Here is a 17,953-nt window from a genome sequence, read left to right on the forward strand (position 1 = left end):
CATTCTACATAATTCCAGAAAACAAGCAAACAAACAATTCACAGAAATGCTTGAAGTAAGACTGCTTTAAATTCCTTGTTTTCTGCCAGAATTCGTTCAGTTTACTCTACTTCAGCTTGTTTATTGCTATGTGTCACTACCCTACATGAAGTCTTAATATCTTAGGTAATGTATTTTGTGTTGGAAGTGACAGGAGAGGAATATGTTTCACTTACACCTAGAAAACCCAGGGATCCTTCTGACCCTGCTACAGCTTATTATTAATGCAAAAAGTGCTGTGAACATTACACAATTTCCCAAGGACTCTGAGAGCGCAAACTTAGGAAGGAAAAAAAAAGAAGAAAAAAAAAAGCACCCTATAAATAATTTTAAAACAATGCAAGATTCTGTTTCTAATCCATAACCTTTTAGTCCTCAAAAATGAGCTGTACAAAGCATGAACTAATTAAGATTTACGTGCAAACTGTCAACTGAACTGTGTTTTGATGGCAAAGTGTACATACTATGCTTAACAGTAGAAGGATTTAATTTGGGGAGTCTTTTTGGTTTGCTTTTTGAAATTGCACAACTAGGTTGCTATTTCTATATCCCTGTCAGTACAGGTTGGCTGTTATGGATCTTCAATGAGACAATAAAACTGGCACTTTTTCTGCTTTTGCCAGTCCTGAAGTTTGAAGTATCTGAGTTGATACTTCTTCCCTGTAAAAAAGAAGGTAGAATAGAAATGAGGTTTTGAATGACAATCAATTGCTGTGCATATCTAGAAGCAAGCCAACAGAAGAATCAAATAGGTTCCGTGTTCAGCCAAATATGACAATTTGTAGTCAATATCCTATACTTCCTTCTGTTTAAATCTTAACAGTTCCTGCATGTGACATGCAAGCTAATGATTATGATGGAGAAAAATGATTTTCTGGGTTGCAGAATCAGAGACAATTCAATGTAATCAGATGGGTAACAAGATCTTGGACAGCCTGATTTACAAGTCCTCATTATTTCAGATTTAAGGAAGAAAGGAGTTAGTCATGAAAGATACATAGAGAGACAGAAGAAATCAGGAAAAAGCTGGGCAATTTCCATATGGGGAACATGAAAAGGGGGCATGGTTATAGAGATATATGGGCGAGCTGGCTGTGAATAGCAGAAAAGATACAACCAAGAGACTCTCCACATAACTGAACTGCTTGCAGCCATAACTAAGTCTTCTTTACGAAAACTGTGGAAGATACTTTAATGATCATGCTCATAAAAAAAAAACGGTTTGAATGATATGGTTGTGGCTTATACTAGTCTTAAGAAAACGAACAGTGCTGAACAAAGATGAATCTTGCTGAGAATTTTACAATGAAAAGAATGAAAGGAACATTTCATAACTGGTAGGCAGACAGTGGAGTTTTATACAATCTTCCCACACTCAAAATGTGAGAAACTACTCTAAGATCAGAGTCTACTCTAGGTCTATAAAGTTGGTATGCAGAATGTGCATTTCAACATTAAAATATTTTGCAAGATACCTCACAAATTACAGGCAACTTCAGAAAAATTAGAAAGATACTGTAACAGAAAAGTTTTGAGTATTTCCTATACCAAATAGAAAGATGCAAAGCAGAGGACTCTAAAGTGAACATCTGCCAAAGCACACACTACAACAATCAACTTTGGTTCCATGAAACCTGGACCACCTTCCAAAATAGTTATTATCAATTTAATTCTGTTCTTTTTGAAGAAAAGGTCTTTTCACAAACAAAATAGCTTTCCCTGGTAAGGCTGCAATTCTAGTTGAAACATATTAACAATGATATAGTGAAAAACAGAATTCCCTCTGTGTTATTTAACTATTGATTTAGAAATAAGCATTCTACAGTTAAGAAAGCAGTGACAAAGACTGAAACTCATTAACTGACAGACCTAAAAATGCAGAGATAAACAAAGAAGCACCATCAAACAGGTGAGTTTCTTATGGGGTCTGAAACATACAAGATGTTGAAACTACTCTATTAAAAAACTGTAAGTGAGCTAGGAGAAGACACAAAATCTTCAATTACTCAATTTCCAGAAGACACAATAACCATAGCAGTTATAAAGAATATAGCATAAAACTCATTCATACAAAGCAGTTTGGCTAACTTAGTCAGCATAGCGTGAGAAGCAATATGATTTATTTTGTTAAATTACAAGATATGTATCTTAGAACAAAGTAAACAGACCAAATTTAAAGGATTGAGAACCTGTGAAGTGGTAACTTTGGGAAGGACTCACTGGTCAACAGTGAACAACTCAGTCTAAAATTCACCCTCAGAGCAAGGCAGTAGCCAAGGTAACTTAGTCAATCTTCAGACTTGCATACAATGAGCCATCAAATAGAGTATGTGCATTATGTTACCCTTGTATTTGATGCATATTCAACAAAACTACTAAGTTCCTTCTAGTGTCCACAATTAAATAGTGAATTGTAAATGTTTCTTAAAGAAGACTCACAGAAATTACTAAAGAATTGAAAAATATGAAGAAGTCTATTACACATTGCTGAAGAAAGAGAAAAAAACAGGAGCAATCTGAACACAAAGTTTTTACACTGAGAAGATTAATTGCAAGATTTTCTTTGATCTAGTAAATATGTCCATATATTGAAACGTGTATTTACACTGAAACTATAGGTAACTTTTATCAGGAAAGGTCCTTCCTGTAAAGTAATTAAGCTGTAACATATTCTCGGGCATTTGTAATCATTTAGAAAAAAACATCCAATCATGATTTTCGAAGTTTCACAGCTGATTATTTTTGGAAAAAACACCACTGTGACCTGTGGCACAGGTTACAATAATCTCTTCTACCAACCATATCTATCCATTTACTACTTTCACACAACATAAAACAAATTGGTGATAGCTGCACTAATAAGAAATCCAACTCTTGGCCTACAGTGCTGACATTTTTTTCTTATCAGTAGCCTTTCTTAGTGAAAAAGAAGAATTGAAACAACTTAGTTATTGAGAATTGAACTTAGTTATTGAGAATTGAAACAACTTAGTTAACCATCTTCTCCTACCACCCCCTGCAATTTATGGGATTTGTTGCTATCACAGACTTTACTTCACTTGTTTAATGGACTCTTCCCACAGGTTTTGCCCATCTTTTCTACTTCAAACACGCTTGCAGAAAAGTCTTTAAAATCTACTTTTCCATAGCATACTAAACAGAGTCTAGCAGAAGATGAAGTTACTCTTGGCTTAAGTTGTCTTTGTTGATGTTGTTTTTATTAGTTCTACCATGGCTGAGAGATTTTCCATCTTGCATTCAACTATACCTATCCTCAAGGAATAACAAGTCTAGCGAGGAGTTGTGGAGTGCAGTGCACGCTGTTCATGCTGTGTCCCATCACCAAAATGCAGCAGACATCGGTCGAGTTTGCTGTCTACCCAGTGATTAACAGTTGAAAAACTCTTATTTACAGCTGATTTAATCTGTTCCAGTGTCATGGAATTCTAGCATGAGAACGCAAGCGCATTCTCTCCCAATTGCAAGATCCTGCATCTGGGCCAGGCCAATCCCAAATACAGGCTGGGCAGAGAATGAACTGAGAGCAGCCCTGAGGAGAAGGACCTGGAGATGTTGGTTGGTGAGAAGCTCAACATGAGCCAGCAATGTGTGCTTGCAGCCCAGAAGGCCAACTGTATCCTGGGCTGCATCAAAAGAAGTGTGGCCAGCAGGTTGAGGGAGGTGATTCTCTCCCTTTGTTCTGTTCTTGTGAGACCCAACTTGGAGTACTGCCTTCAGCTCCGGAACCCCCAGCACAAGAAGGACGTGGACCTGTAAGAACAAGTCTGGAGGAGGGCCACAAAGATCATCAAGGGGCTGGAGCACCTCTCCTACAAAGACAGGCTGAGAGAGATGGGAACGTTCAGCCTGGAGAAGAAAAGGCTCCAGGGAGACCGTACAGCAGCCTTCCAGTACCTCAAGGGGGCCTACATGAAAGCTGGGGAGGGACTCTGTCAGGGAGTGTAATGATGGGACAAGGAGTCATGGCTTTAAACTAAAAGAAGGTAGGTTTAGAATAGATACAAGGAAGAAATTCTTTCCTATGAGAGTGGTGAAGCACTGGAACAGGTTGCCCAGAGAAGTTGTGGATGCCCCATCACTGGAACTGTTTGAGGCCGTGTTAGATGTGACTTTGAGCAACCTGGTCTGGTGGGAGGTGTCCCTGCCCGTGTCAGGGGATTTGGAACTAGATGATCTCTAAGGTCCCTTACAATCCAAACCATTCTATGATCCTACGAATGGGTCAGGATTTGTGTTTGTCCCCCTATTTGACAGTATTTCTCAGTTTGACAACTAACAATTCTGTTGCAAGAAAGCAGAATTAATATAATATTTTTTTCACATGTAGTGGAATAAAGATTAATATTTTTAATTGGAATCAACCTTTTTGGTTACACAGGATTCACAGTCTGGCTTGTCCTGGAGATGAGTCGGAGCAGTGTGCAAAAGGATGCTGTTGTTACGAGACTTCAATTTTGCTGGCTTCACAAGCACAGGCGCTCATTCTGAAGATAGCATTCTGAGATTCACATCCAAACAAAACTGCTCTGGTCTCTACCACTTGTGCCTATTTCATCTTTCCATAACCCTTTGTCTCAAGCATCTCAGCTTGCCTGAGAGAACCACAAAATTGTTCCACGTTTCTCTCCTTTCCACGCCCCTCTCTCTCATGGCCACATCCATTACTTAATTGTTTATTTGCAGCAAACCTGGCTATCTACTTCCAGTCTTCTCACATGAAAGGGCAGCATGAGGTTCCATCTTCTTTCACAATCTTTTCTCACCAAGGTACTGCTCCACAGCTCCAGCTTATTCCCTTCTGAGTATGTGACAAGAATCCTTCTCAAAATTTCCTGAGTAACGTCAAGACAACTTTCCTAACCCAGTATTGATGAGTTCAACAAAACTGGAAAAGAAACTGCTGCAAGGAAAAAAAAATCTTTCCATCTACACAGCCCCCAAACTCAATCTCAACAGAATTTTCCAGAAAAACAAAACAAAACATCTTGATGAATAAACTAGTGTGGAAATTTTAGGCTTGAATAGATTTTCGAAGTTCAGAGTATGGTAACTGACAAACTGCTTCATATTTAGTAGTGGTAAAGCACCTTAATTACACATAACATAACCAACTCTAATAGAAAATGGACACAAAAACCAGGTACATAAACAACAGAATATATGTGTACATATATATAGAAGTATGCATATACATATATATATTTATGCAAGGTATATGTAATAATATATAATAATATAATATGCATATATTCTCTTTTGCCCAGAGAAGCTGTGGATGCCCCATCCCTGGAGGTGTTCAAGGCCAGGTTGGTTGGGGCCTTGGCCAACCTGATCTAGTGGGTGGCATCTCTGCCTATGGCAGGGGGGTTGGAACTAGGTGATCTTTAAGGTCCCTTCCAATCCAAGCCATTCTATGATTCTGTGATATATAATACACATAATTTACTCAAACACACTGCAGCCTTAGGTCTTGTCTGTTAGAAAAACTGTACGTGATAAATCAACCTGATTCACTATTAAATTTGTTGCTGTTTTTCAGGAAACGTAACATTTTCCTTTGCATATACAAGAAAAAAAATCATTTCCATGGTGTCTTTATGAGAAACTCAACTTAACATGATTTAATTAAGTGTTGGAATTAGCACAAAATTACAGATCAGGACTCCTACTCCTCATCAAGTCACTTAAGAGACAGAAAAACAATTAGACACCGAATTGTCCCAGATACGGAAACCTTTTAACTATACATTCATAAACCCTGCCATTATCCTCTTCAATTTGTACAATAAGAGTGATGTGAAATTGAACACAGCAAGACGTTAAAAGCCCTGAATGAAAATAATTTATAATAGACAAAAGGCATCACTTTAATATAATACATAACTAGCCTGCAATATAGTTTGTTAATGTTTCCTGACTTACAGCAGGCACTGCAGACTGCTGCACTGAAATTTATTAAAATACCCCACATTTGAGTAAATCCAATGTGCAAGAGCAATAGCATGGGTAATAATGTTACTACTAATACCACTAATAACCACATTGCTATCCATGTCATTAGTCCCAAATTCATACACATGTATACTTCATATGTTCAAAGATCATTATAGGTTCGATAATCTTATTTACTGTCTCACTAGAAACAAATATGCACTTGTGAAAATCCTGGTGTGTCAAGTTCCAAAACAGAGAACTGTATGCAAAAAGGACAAAAATGTTCCTCTTGGAAGAACATTTCCCACTCTATGTTCTGTGCTAGCCTCTTATTTGTTTATCCTTACTGCAGCAAAAGTTTTGAATGCACAAACTGCACTTGGACTTTAAATGAACGCTCAGGAGCAAATTTCTACCCAGAGAGACAGAATCTTAATGCTTGTAGCGACATGATCAATCTTTTAATTTGCTACAGCCAGAACGGAAACTGAGTCCAAGCAAAAGGTCAGAACAGGCATTTTATATTCTCTGTTAAAGGAGAGGAGGAAAAAAAATGTCTTTGAGGAGTAAAGTAAGTAGCTAATGAGACACAGCACTGACAGCTGGAATTTAATAAGTATCCACTTCACAAGGAAAATTGCTCTTAGTAATTAAATACAGGTATCACGCAAAGCTTCTGCTTAGAACCAGACTTCAAAATCTTTCTGTCAGTAGGATTGAAGGGGTTTTACATCCCAGGTAATATAAGGGTGAGTTTGCCTGGGAGGCTAGTCCTAAATGAAGAGGGTTAATTGCATAAAATTCACAGTCATGTCAGTGGTAAATAATTCCAAAGGGACTTGTTCAGATAGTAGTCTGGCAATACTGAAAAACAGACTGCAACTAAAAAGACCTGTTATAAAGTCCGCCAAAACCTGAGACATATTAAAAGTTTATTAGTCATTTCAGAACTAAAATGCAAACACAATCTTTTTAGAGGTATCCAAAATTCTTTATTTTCCAGGTCTGTAGGGCCATAAAGCTTTACCTGAGAAAATTTTAAACAATCTTCTAATTAATCACAGAATTTTATAACCTCTCACAAGCTGTACGTAAAACGTTAACAAGGTAGGGAGAAGGAAGTCCTATTTGTACTAAGCATGATTCTCAATCCAGCTGACATACCCCACTAGATGAACCACGTTAGAATTTAACATCAGTCTGAGATTGTAATGGATACTAGCACATGGAGATGGTATTTCATTTATGGGACTGCATGCCTGTAAACGAAGGAAGGTACAAGTCTCTAAATAACAGTGAACATCTGGGAGGGCAGAGTTTAATTATTTTTCTGTAATTTGTAACAACGCCATGTATGACCATGTAACATATTCTCAACTTAATACAACTCAGATCCATAGAAAGACATCTTGATTCTCACATAATTAGTAGTCCAATGGAACTGTGTTGTTATGAGAAAAAAGAATTTTAGGTATCTACATGGGTCAGTGCTTTTACCAGGTAGAATTGCATTTACTCTGGTATGCGTAACATAATCACACAGCTGTAATTACCAAAATATAAAAGAGCTCTGACTCTGAAATATGTCTCAACCTACCTCATAGAACATAGGCACATCCTTAACCTTTTTTCCCTTTTGATTTCCAGATTCTGTGATCTGTAAGGAAATAAGGTATTATACCATGAGTAAATTTTGAAATTAAACAGATTATTTTACTAGTTATTCTTTTTCACTAAATACTACAATCACACTCCAAATTGGTAAGGAATCATCTTAAAGTACCTATGTACCTTAGGGAGAGAGCTTTGATGACCAGCATCTTGAAGAAAAGTCTGTAAAAAAACCCACTGTTTTCAAGGGGCAGACCAGCTTATGCAGTAAGCTTTTCTTCTTCCATTTTCTAATGAATTAGTGTAATTTTTAAAACTTCCACAGAGAATTTAAATAGGGTTTGGTTTGTTATTAAAAGTTCCTTTCTTGGAATACCTGTCTGAAGATATCTTCACGCGTCACCACGCTGAAGAGCTTCCGTTGTGGCACCTGCACAGCAAGAGACAAGGCCGTTGTGTGGATTTCATCTTCAATTTTGGTCCCAACCACAAAAGCGATGCTAGGCTTCCAGTCATCCTATTTCCAAAATAAAATATTTAATGCATTAGAACACGAGCACACAAAACGCTTCTCTGCAGTTTCAAGGAGTAAGCCTGTAGAGATAATTACTCCCTTTAAGACATATTCAACATTAACTATGAATCACACTGAAATTAACTATACAATCGAAACAATCATGTACAGCTTTGTACCTCTTCTTTCTTCCATTAGGTGGCAGCATTATGCTGTAGAAAACACAAATGCCTAGAAACACTCTACAAAACCTCCTCACAGGCAAAGGTTGCATTAGCATCACACAAAGATAAAATAACTTTAAAAGGTTTTCACATTTTGGTAAACAAACAAGAAATAGAATTTTAAACGTATGTATTTATACTGTTCTTTCTACATTCTTTGCTCTAGAAAAAAAAACTTTCAGCCCAGAACTATTTTCTAATTTCTAATTGTAGCATTGTTTGTACTATGTTTTATGAGGTTATATTTACTCATGCTATCATTCTTACATGCTTTCAGTAAGTGTTCTGAAACAAGAAAAAATTTGTATCAATGGCAAGTTATATTTCATGACAATATCAACAAATAAAAAACACTGGCAGCTTGCAAACATCTGCAGGAAAATACACATGCATTTTTAAGAAGAAAAATTTCTTTTCAGCATAAAAGAAATGCACAGCAAGAGAAGATTGTAACAAGTTACTTATGGATATACATCCACAAAAGCTTTAAAATGATGTAATTTAAGCGACTGGTTACTCTTCTTCTCCACTTCTTTAACCTACTGGAATCCCTTTGAAAGTGGCAATCTTCAGCACATCCACATCTTCGCTCTCCAGTTTTCTCTATCAGCATCAGTGACACCTGAACCAGAAGCACTTCTAAGGGTTGCACTTTCCACTCTTCAGAATGCACCATATTCTTTTTTTTTTTTTTACTATGAAATTCAATGTGTGCATATGTAAACTGCAAGGATATCAATAAAACTTAACAAAGGTCAACATGGAAAGAGCTTCAGTAAGACCCAGGTGGTCCCAGGGCATTGTCACACTAACCAGGACCAGCTTAAGCAGACCCACATGCCAATCAGTGCACATCATGGCAGGGAAAGATTTTAAAGACAAATTTAAGAAAGGTTGGTAACTTTAGGATTTTGTTGGAACAATTTCATATGCATATATCATGTAAAATGTATATGCGCATGCTTGCAGAAAAGAGGAAAAAAGCTTGAGTTTATGGTAAAGTGCGGGAAAGGACCCTTGAAAAAAAAGTTAGATGGAAGTGGTGAGAGGAGAAATTTATCTTTTTCCAGTTTTAAAACATCCTTCCTCATTTGTTCCTTTTCATATCTGGAAAAAAAAAATCCTACCCTAAATGTTTGCAATTTGACAAACTGATGACTTGAGATGGGAGAAAGTGACAGTTGACATGACATAAGTTTCAAACTAGCAAATGCTTGCAATGTTTTATCATACTCTTCAGGTAACAAAACATGTCACTTAAACATGGCATAACATGATTATACAAAAGTGCCCCTCTTTTTAATCACAGTATATTCAGAGAAACAAAAAAGTGGGAAAGACCACCTGCCTCCTCCATGTTCTATAATAGCACAAGATACACCTTCAGGATTTAATGTTGCAAAATGCAGGAGAGTGCAAGCACACCATTGACATGTTAAGACCACGCAAACACTATGGAAGCCAGAAGAGTGTCTGGCTGCTCTGAGGCAGAGGACACTGCTCACAGGAGAAACAGCAGCAGCAGCATTGGTGGCAATGCTCTGACAACAGCCCACATGGGGACTGTACCAGGTAAACTGAATTTCTTTTTTCCCTTTTCTACAAAGTTGGGGAATAAGGATAGCTCACCCTGCCTAAAGTTGCCAAGATAGCTGCTGGTGCAGAGTATTCTGAAAGAGCTTGGTATTCCAACATCTCCATCAAAACACGTGTACAGGAGCTACAGTTAATCTGAATTCAAGTTAAAGTTGTCATCGTATAGCTGCCAAGAGTTTGACTCAAAATTTACTATTATTTGAACAAGGCATTTGGATGTCCATACTTGTGTGCAAATGTATTATTTTTTAGGCTTTCAGAATTGCAAAATGTCGAGATCAAAAGGCCCCCATGTGGTGGCATCCTGGTGTTCCCATAGCTCATGAGAAAAGCAAGAGCTTTCAGAACATCCACATACCAGGTGAATTAATGGAGCAACAGGTACACCAGAATGTCCTCTTCAGTGTGAACCACCAAAAGAGAAGCATGGGGCCCAGTAAGTGTCACAGACACACAGTGACAGCACAGAAAGCGCGCCATACTCAGGAACGTTAGGCTTTAGCCCAGATTTGTGGTGAGGCATGGTACAGCAGCAACAGAGCCTGTTCCTACAACTTCCTCCAGTTCTTTGGATATGTGAAGAAATCTCCGTCAGAGTCCTAAAACCTCTACCTTATGACTTCTTTAGTTCCTCCTTAGAACATGCTGGTGTCTTTGTGCCCACAAATTACACCTGCTTAGGACTGGTTAACAACCTGCAACAACGATGTCTGTGAAACCTGTCTTCCTCAGAGACCTGTCTCTTCTTGACCTTTCCACGCCCTGCTCACAATGGTTGCTAGCTCATTTATCCTTCCATTTCCACTCCCTGCTCCTTGTCAGAGTGCCATAACTTCTCCGAATCCTTCACACATCCTTTACTTGCACCCCTAGCATCATCTTTTCCTCAGTTCCTTGTCCAGCTAGTCCCTAAGTTTCATTATCTGACCCCATTTCCACCTTTCTCAACCCTTACATTTCTTGTTAAATTCCTAGCACCTGTAATATTTCCCCATGAACTTTCAGAATTATGTTTGAGTAATGAGACTTTCTCTTTTGCAACACTTCTACATTCCCAGGGAAGGCACCAGAAGCAACGGAGTGAATTTTCCAGGTTTCCACTTTATTGGCCACCTTCACAGCACCCTGTAACACCGAAGCAAAACATCAGGGTAAGTCCTGCTTGTGAAAAATTGATTTTTCAAAACACTTAGGATTTATCCAACTAACATTCTCGGGATTCAGCAAAAGATATGCCCTTGACACCAGCGTGGCACCTCTTTTTCCTTCTGCTAATTCTCTGCTTCAAATAAACAACCTGCTAGAGCTTCTCCACACAACAGCTATGAGAGTACTTACAGCATTGGCCAAATGCTGGCTAATACATTAAAATAAAATACAGGAATCAACATCTAAAAGATAACTGGTAGTGAAAATCCACCTAACAATTCTAAAGAAGTATATGCAACATGATACAAAGTCTTTTGTGTAAAAATTTAAACAGTATTAAGCAATGTTATCCTATCCCTCTATGAATCAAATATATATGCCTTTTATGCAAAAGGTACAATACCTGGAAATTGGAGCTAGATAAATGCCAGAAATAGCTACACACGCTTTGGCGGGGAATAATGATCTGTAATTCCCAGTCACTAACAGCATGTCATCCATTTCTACTCTGACTGTTTTTGAAGCTCATTTTTCAGAAAAGCTGAACATTCAGAGCAGTAACTGGAGTCAATGAGGATAGAGAACATGCAGCATTAGTATATAGTTTAAGGTGTTTAAGTGACTGCTTTTTTTTCTGACTTTAAAATCTATTATTTTTGCAACATCGTCCTTATGTTATCAATACTGTAACAGTATCCTTAATGTTCAAGGCACTGAAAGGATAGAGAAGAAACAGACCCTGCTTCTACAGCTCACCACCTAAAATCACAACATAAAAATGAGAAGGAAAAGTAGTAAAATGTATATGGTTACTTTAAAAACATTTTCTCCCTCAATATACAACTGTTCCTCTACTTAGTTTAATTCTTTCAAATGTTTTTGTAGAAGTGAGACCTAAGAAAGGATCTGATGGGGGATAGATTAGTGACCCTAAGGCTACCTTAAATGAGGTTCCCAGCTTAAAGAACAGGACAGAGAAAACCATGCAAGTAACTAGAGGAAAAGCATGTAAACAGTCTAGGGAGGCTGCCACTGGGAGAACAGCAGAAGCACTACCTGCTCTGAGTCTCAAGCCTCAACTGTGTTCCTCTGTAACCTGATTTTTTTTTCAACCTGTTAAAAATCAGTACACATAGTATACATATCTTATTTGTCATGGTACTATTGGAATAATAAAGCTATGTCAAAAAATCTCTAACTTCCATCCATGCTGAAGAAGAAAGAAGATGTAGCTCACAGAATTTTCTTTCCTTTTTAAATCTGTCTTGTACTTTATGCTTCATTTCCTAGACACAGAAGAGCAGCTGTTCTAGAGAAGACATTTTAACAAATCAGATATATTGACTACATTTGCAGTACTAGTTTCTAGATCTCTTTTGCTAGGAAAAGCATCATGCAGTCATCTCATTCCCATTTCCAGGAAATCTGAGTATCTGTCATTTTTTATTGTCACTTATTCTTCTGGTATTTTATTTTTTTTCCAAGGGCCATAACTAGTAGGCTCATTTCTTTACATCTTATTTTCAAATATAAGTGTAATGGCTGAAGAGAAACATTTGAAAACTTAAACTCCAAACACTTCAGCATCAAAAGGCAAGAGTTCTTTAACCTCCCGATTTTTAAGTAAAGCCTTAGAAATAGTGAGATTTATTAAAGATTTATGAACACCTAGGAAAACATCCCCTCTAGCATTCTTTGCTTTCAACAATGAGTGAGCTTGTAAATCAGCAAGTCCAGCAGGCTTTACTGGAAAAGGTTGCTCATCAGCCATTTTGCAGCCCTCATGTAGTGACTGTGTAGAGCACCAGCATTAAGAAATCTCCAAGTCCACTTTCATTACCTCTTGACTGACACATGACCATATTACTACTGGCTTCTGGTTTTGGGGGGCCTGAACTTTTGCTGTATTACCCCTGCAGGTTACAGAGTATTACAATTCAATTGAATACCTAATTCCTCTCCAAAGAGGAAGCAGTATGAAGAGTAATCAAAGTGGAGTCATCCAATTCAGAACATTTTGAATGGTTTTATACAAGGTTTACTTTCAGTTCAATCTTCAGGCCCTAAAATGCACATAAAGTGACAGAAACAGCATATATGGGAAACCAGAGCAGAACGTGGCTTCCAATTGCCATGCTTAATTACAGTTGCTAATAAGGACATATAATAGATAACAATTACTCCAATTGTCAGGGCTGTATTTGCCCAGAATTTCACTTAGCAAGTATATTTAGTGGCTTAAAGCACACAAAGATTCAAACTAAGCATCTTAGTTTATATTTTGTAATTTAATTTTGCAGTGAACCCAATCAAAATACCTTTATAAATATCTGAAAACAAACACATCTTGCAGCTGTATGTTCTTCTGCACAGCACGTTAGACACAAAAGGTGCATATAGACTATAATGTGAGGCTCTCCAAAATCCGTATTTCCTCTGTACATGTTTTTATGTTGTCTGTTTGCCAGTTTTCACAGTGTGTTTAAGTAAAAGCCATTATTTGGTTAGTAAATACCATTTAAATCATATTTTAGTTAGCATACCCTTCCATAAAATGTTAACACCACTGGTAAAATGACTCCTTTTCATAGATCAGACTAATAAAATATGGTAAGTCATAAACACACATTAAAATGGGAAATTTCATTGCTCAGCCTATCTGGTACAACATAAAACCAGTTCCAGTAAATTCCCTTTGACTCCACTAATAGGAAGAAATATTATCTAAACTGATAAAAGTAAAAGATTTTAAAATTCATTAAACATGATTTACCAGGAGAGAAATGTCTTTAATTGATAGGAGTTCCTGTCATCTCCCAAATAAATTCATATTCATATGGTATATCACACACAATGTAAGAAATAATTTTGTACAGTGCGGCTGGTGACACGTATAATTAAAGTAGCTCAACACTCTGTGTTACAGGCTGCTTTCAGTTTATATATTCAAGCTTAAATTATGTATGCTATATATTTACTGAGGAGGGCGGAGGAAGAAGATAATGTGGTTAGACTATTTGCAGAATGAGGTTTGATTTGAAAGATCATTTTTATCCTTTGATTAAAAACCTTATAAGAGTAAGAACTTAAGAAATTCAGTTTTCTCCATGTTCAAGAGGAAGGAACTAATATTTGGCAGCATAGACATACTGTTGCAAAGGTGTGCTTTTACACAGCATGTTTATTTATATTAAGTATTGCCACGTTTGGCCATACTTGATGAACCATGATGCCCGGAAGAGATCTGCAGGTATCTGACAGTTTTGCACCATGTATGCCCCTGCCCATGACTATCAGAGCTGAACATGAATTCTTCCTGCAGTAAGAATTTTTAGCAGTTGCCCAGCATCACAGAAGCCTGAGCTCAAACTGACCCCGAGGCTCTGCCTGCTAGCAGCAAGACAGAGAAAGTGGAATTACTTTAACTGGAACATAAAACAGATCGACAATACCAGAATTAAGGAGCCAAAGAACCTTAATTAAGCCCCGCTGGGTATAGGCATTATGATAAACTTTAATTAGGCGATCACAAACTTTTTTTCCTACAGTATTCTTGCCCCATTCAGTGAATATATTCAACATTTTCTTTCCATCTGCCTCAATGTGTGGTCTTGAATAATCCTAATTCTGGCATTTCCTATATTTCGAACATTTATTTCTTACCTTTTAAAATACTTCAATATAATGGTTTGCGTTTAACAAATGTAATACATTACATATAGAAGCAGCAGAGTAAACAAAGCACTTTGTTCAGTGAATTCACTGGACAATATCCACAGCCTTAATAAACACCACCATAAAAACAAAATATCACTAATTGGCACCTTGCTAGCAAGCCCAGGAAAAAGGCCAGGAACTGAGTAGGTGATGGAGATTGGACCTCCACTCACCCCCATGCTTCAGGGAGGTTCTCCTAGGGCAGGGAAGGGATTCACTAGCAAGAAAGGACTCGAGCGCTTTTGAACTCTACTGAAAAAGCACATTCTGGGGGAAAAATGGGAAATAACAGCCTTAGCTGAGCAGCACTCACTGCAAATTGTGATTTTGTTTGGCTAAACTTGTACGATATTGTGACTACCAAACAAAAAATAAATCCAAGGAAGTACTTTTGGACATCTGTGGCGTTTTTGGAAAGATGATTAGTCAAGTGAAAAACTGCCTCCTGCATACAGAAATCTTCATAATTACTAGAACTAGTGCGTTAAAAACAAACAAACCAAAAAACCCACCACAACAGGAAAAAATACCCTTGGTTTTCGAGTAAGGCACAACAGGCACCCAACAAACAAGGGAGCCATGGAAGTCATTTGTCTCACTTACAGAAGTGGTGCTAGGTAAACACATGCTAGATAAATATTATTGTTTGCGAAACTGCTACGCTATTTTGAAATCAAATTCTTTCTCGTGAGTCAAGATTTATTAGAATTACATTGCTTACATAGAACCTGGAAACCCAAATATGCCTTCAGATCCTCACACGCTGTTAAAAAGAAGGGGGGGGGGGGGGGGGGGGGAAGCGCCTTTAAGCTGCACACACCGAGGCAGGAAAATTACAGCCTCGCATTTTCAACGCTGGAGTTAATGCTGTGTCAGCACCTCCATCAAACCCCGTTGTTCAGCAGTTTATAAAAAGCTCGCTCCCAGCCGAAACTTGGCACCCACCCCGCCGAGGGGAGGGCGAGGGCGAGGGCGAGGGCGGCGGCGGCTGCTGCTCCTTGGGGCACCGGTGTGGGGGGAGAGCCCCTCCATGACCCCCAGCCCGCCCCAGCGCCCCTCGCCCCGGCAGGGCTGCCCCGGGTCCCCCTCGGCGCCTCCTTCACCTCCTCCAGGGCGGCGGCCACCAGCGCGGCCTCCCAGCTCTTCGCCGCGGGCCCCGCAGAGGCGGCAGCGGCGGCGGCCTTCGGCCGCTTGGGGCCCATGGCGGTGCCGGCAGCGGGCGCAGGCCTCACGCGTCGCCCTGGCGACCGGCACCCGCCCGCCCCGCGCCCGGGCCGCGGCTCGGGCCCTCGGGGGTTCCCGGGTTGGAAGCGGGGCCGTGGCGGGTTGGGGACACGGGGCTGGCCCCGGCAGCGGTGCTGGAGCCTGCAGGTGTGGGCGGCGAGGCAGCCCCCGGCCCCACATCACACCCCGAGCGCTGCCAGATGTGCCTGCGCCGGGACCAGAAGGGGAGAGCGGGAGGCACAGTTGGGAGAAAGCAGGAGGGCTGCCAAGATAAAGAATTCATTACAGAGGAGTCATGTCGTGATCTCACACTGGAGACGAGTGAAATATTCTGTGTGATTTAACATTTGGTGAAAATACCCCAAACCACATGGTGCCCTTCCCCCACCCGGTTGTACCGACCAGCATTGCTCGGAGCCTCCAAATCTTTTAACTTCGCAGGAGTCTTTCAGCCACGCTGTGCAGTCCATTACTGCTTTAGTCTGAATTTTATTCTAGGATGATACTGACCTCATGTATGTGCTTTATAAAACACCTTTAATTACATGCTTTTAGTGGAGAAATAGGAATTCGAGTTTATAAGGAACATAAGATACAAGTCTTGTATCATCCTTAGTTTGCAGAAGTGTATCTTGCCCGGGTTTGTAGACAATGATGTAGTTTATAACATGGGAAAGCTGCACAGTAGATTTGCCAACATCCATAAACATTTTCCCCACCCCATTTCTTGGCTGATGTCCATTTTTCTCTTTTTGAAGTTTTCTTTTGTTGTCCAGGAAAAAAAAAAAATCAGACTGCAATTGTTCACAGAAACAGGGATTGTGACATTTCCACCATACCCTTGTTCTTCATTAAGGTCTTGGATATGCAGACTGTGCCTGCTGAGGTGTATTGAGAGAGTATGGGGAAGGAGGATCAGGCTAGGAACTGCTGTTAATACAGCAGGACAGGACAGAGGTGTGGGGCAGAACACACAGATAACGTTGCCAAATGCCTTTACTATTAACTGTCCTGCCTTTTTATGGCTCGGTTTTCAGGGTTGGATGTGAGATTCAGGATGACTGACTGGAGGGTTCTGCACCCAGCTCCTGATGGTACGGCTGGAAATACACACCACCATGATGTCAGTGAGAGATGAGGACTGCTTAGAAGCACTGTCTGCTGTGCCCACACCTGGATCTGTAAGCTCAGGGTTGTTGGAAGGCTAAAAGACAGAAAAGTCATAAACAGCTCGGAGAACATGAACAATAGCTGTGAGAATCATGAATTGGCCTGGTTTTATCTATTGTGTGTTTGCTTGTATGAATAAGGATTAGTTAAAGGAAATTGTTTTGTTTTGCTGCTTATCGTCTTACTAAACACATCTAGCTAACTTGCTGTTTATTGTTGTTGGATGCTGTAGCAAATAGCGAGTCAAGCTGAAGCAGGACAGCTGATCACTGGGAGCTTACGAGGTCATTTAAAATGACCTCCACCACTCTCCCGAACAAAGGAGAGAAGGAAATCATATTTATTCCTTGTTACAAAGGGCCCTAGTGTATTGTTCTAAAATAGGTTCTCCACTAATGAAGTCAGCTAAAGATGTCTCCTGTTTGGCTGCTTGTCCCTGTCCATTAAGTTGTGCTGCCAAAGATGCTTGTAGGCCAAGCTATAAACCAGATCATTGAAACCCTCTTGGTTAAATCCTCCAACAGACAAAAACAACAAATCAAAAATATTGGGAAACTATGGCTTTTGTTCCCTCCAAGTCATGCAGACTGCAAAACGCCCAGTTGTCGCCGAGCCATCTGAAAACCTTCAGCTTCCTTCTGATAACAGAGATGAAGTTACTGAAATCTTAAATCTTGTATTAGCAAAACTGAATGTAATTCAACTATACTTATAAACCAAGAATGAAAGTAATACGCAAAATAAGGATCCAGAG

General features: G+C 39.3%; 1 protein-coding gene across 12 annotated transcripts in view; it reads right to left on the reverse strand.

Annotated features, from left to right (window-relative positions):
* The window catches only part of SPAG17 (sperm associated antigen 17), a 117,275-nt gene extending 100,750 nt beyond the window's left edge, over nt 1-16,525 (reverse strand). For 7 of the 12 annotated variants that reach the window (XR_013945198.1, XR_013945199.1, XR_013945200.1 and 4 more), the window contains exons 1-3: nt 15,909-16,525; nt 7,982-8,122; nt 7,588-7,651 (exon numbers count right to left, since the gene is read on the reverse strand). Coding sequence is in view for 7 of the 12 variants with exons in the window: in XM_080576922.1 (XP_080433048.1) it covers nt 7,588-7,651; nt 7,982-8,122; nt 15,909-16,007 (304 nt within the window). In the remaining 5 variants the exon portion in view is untranslated. The remainder of the gene's footprint in view (nt 1-7,587; nt 7,652-7,981; nt 8,123-15,908) is intronic. The other 5 variants (XM_080576917.1, XM_080576919.1, XM_080576918.1 and 2 more) reach the window with 2 other exon arrangements.
* Between the last annotated feature and the right edge of the window lie 1,428 nt (nt 16,526-17,953).

The sequence above is a fragment of the Anser brachyrhynchus genome, assembly GCF_964034855.1.
Source record: "Anser brachyrhynchus genome assembly, chromosome: 1".
NCBI lineage: Eukaryota > Metazoa > Chordata > Aves > Anseriformes > Anatidae > Anser > Anser brachyrhynchus.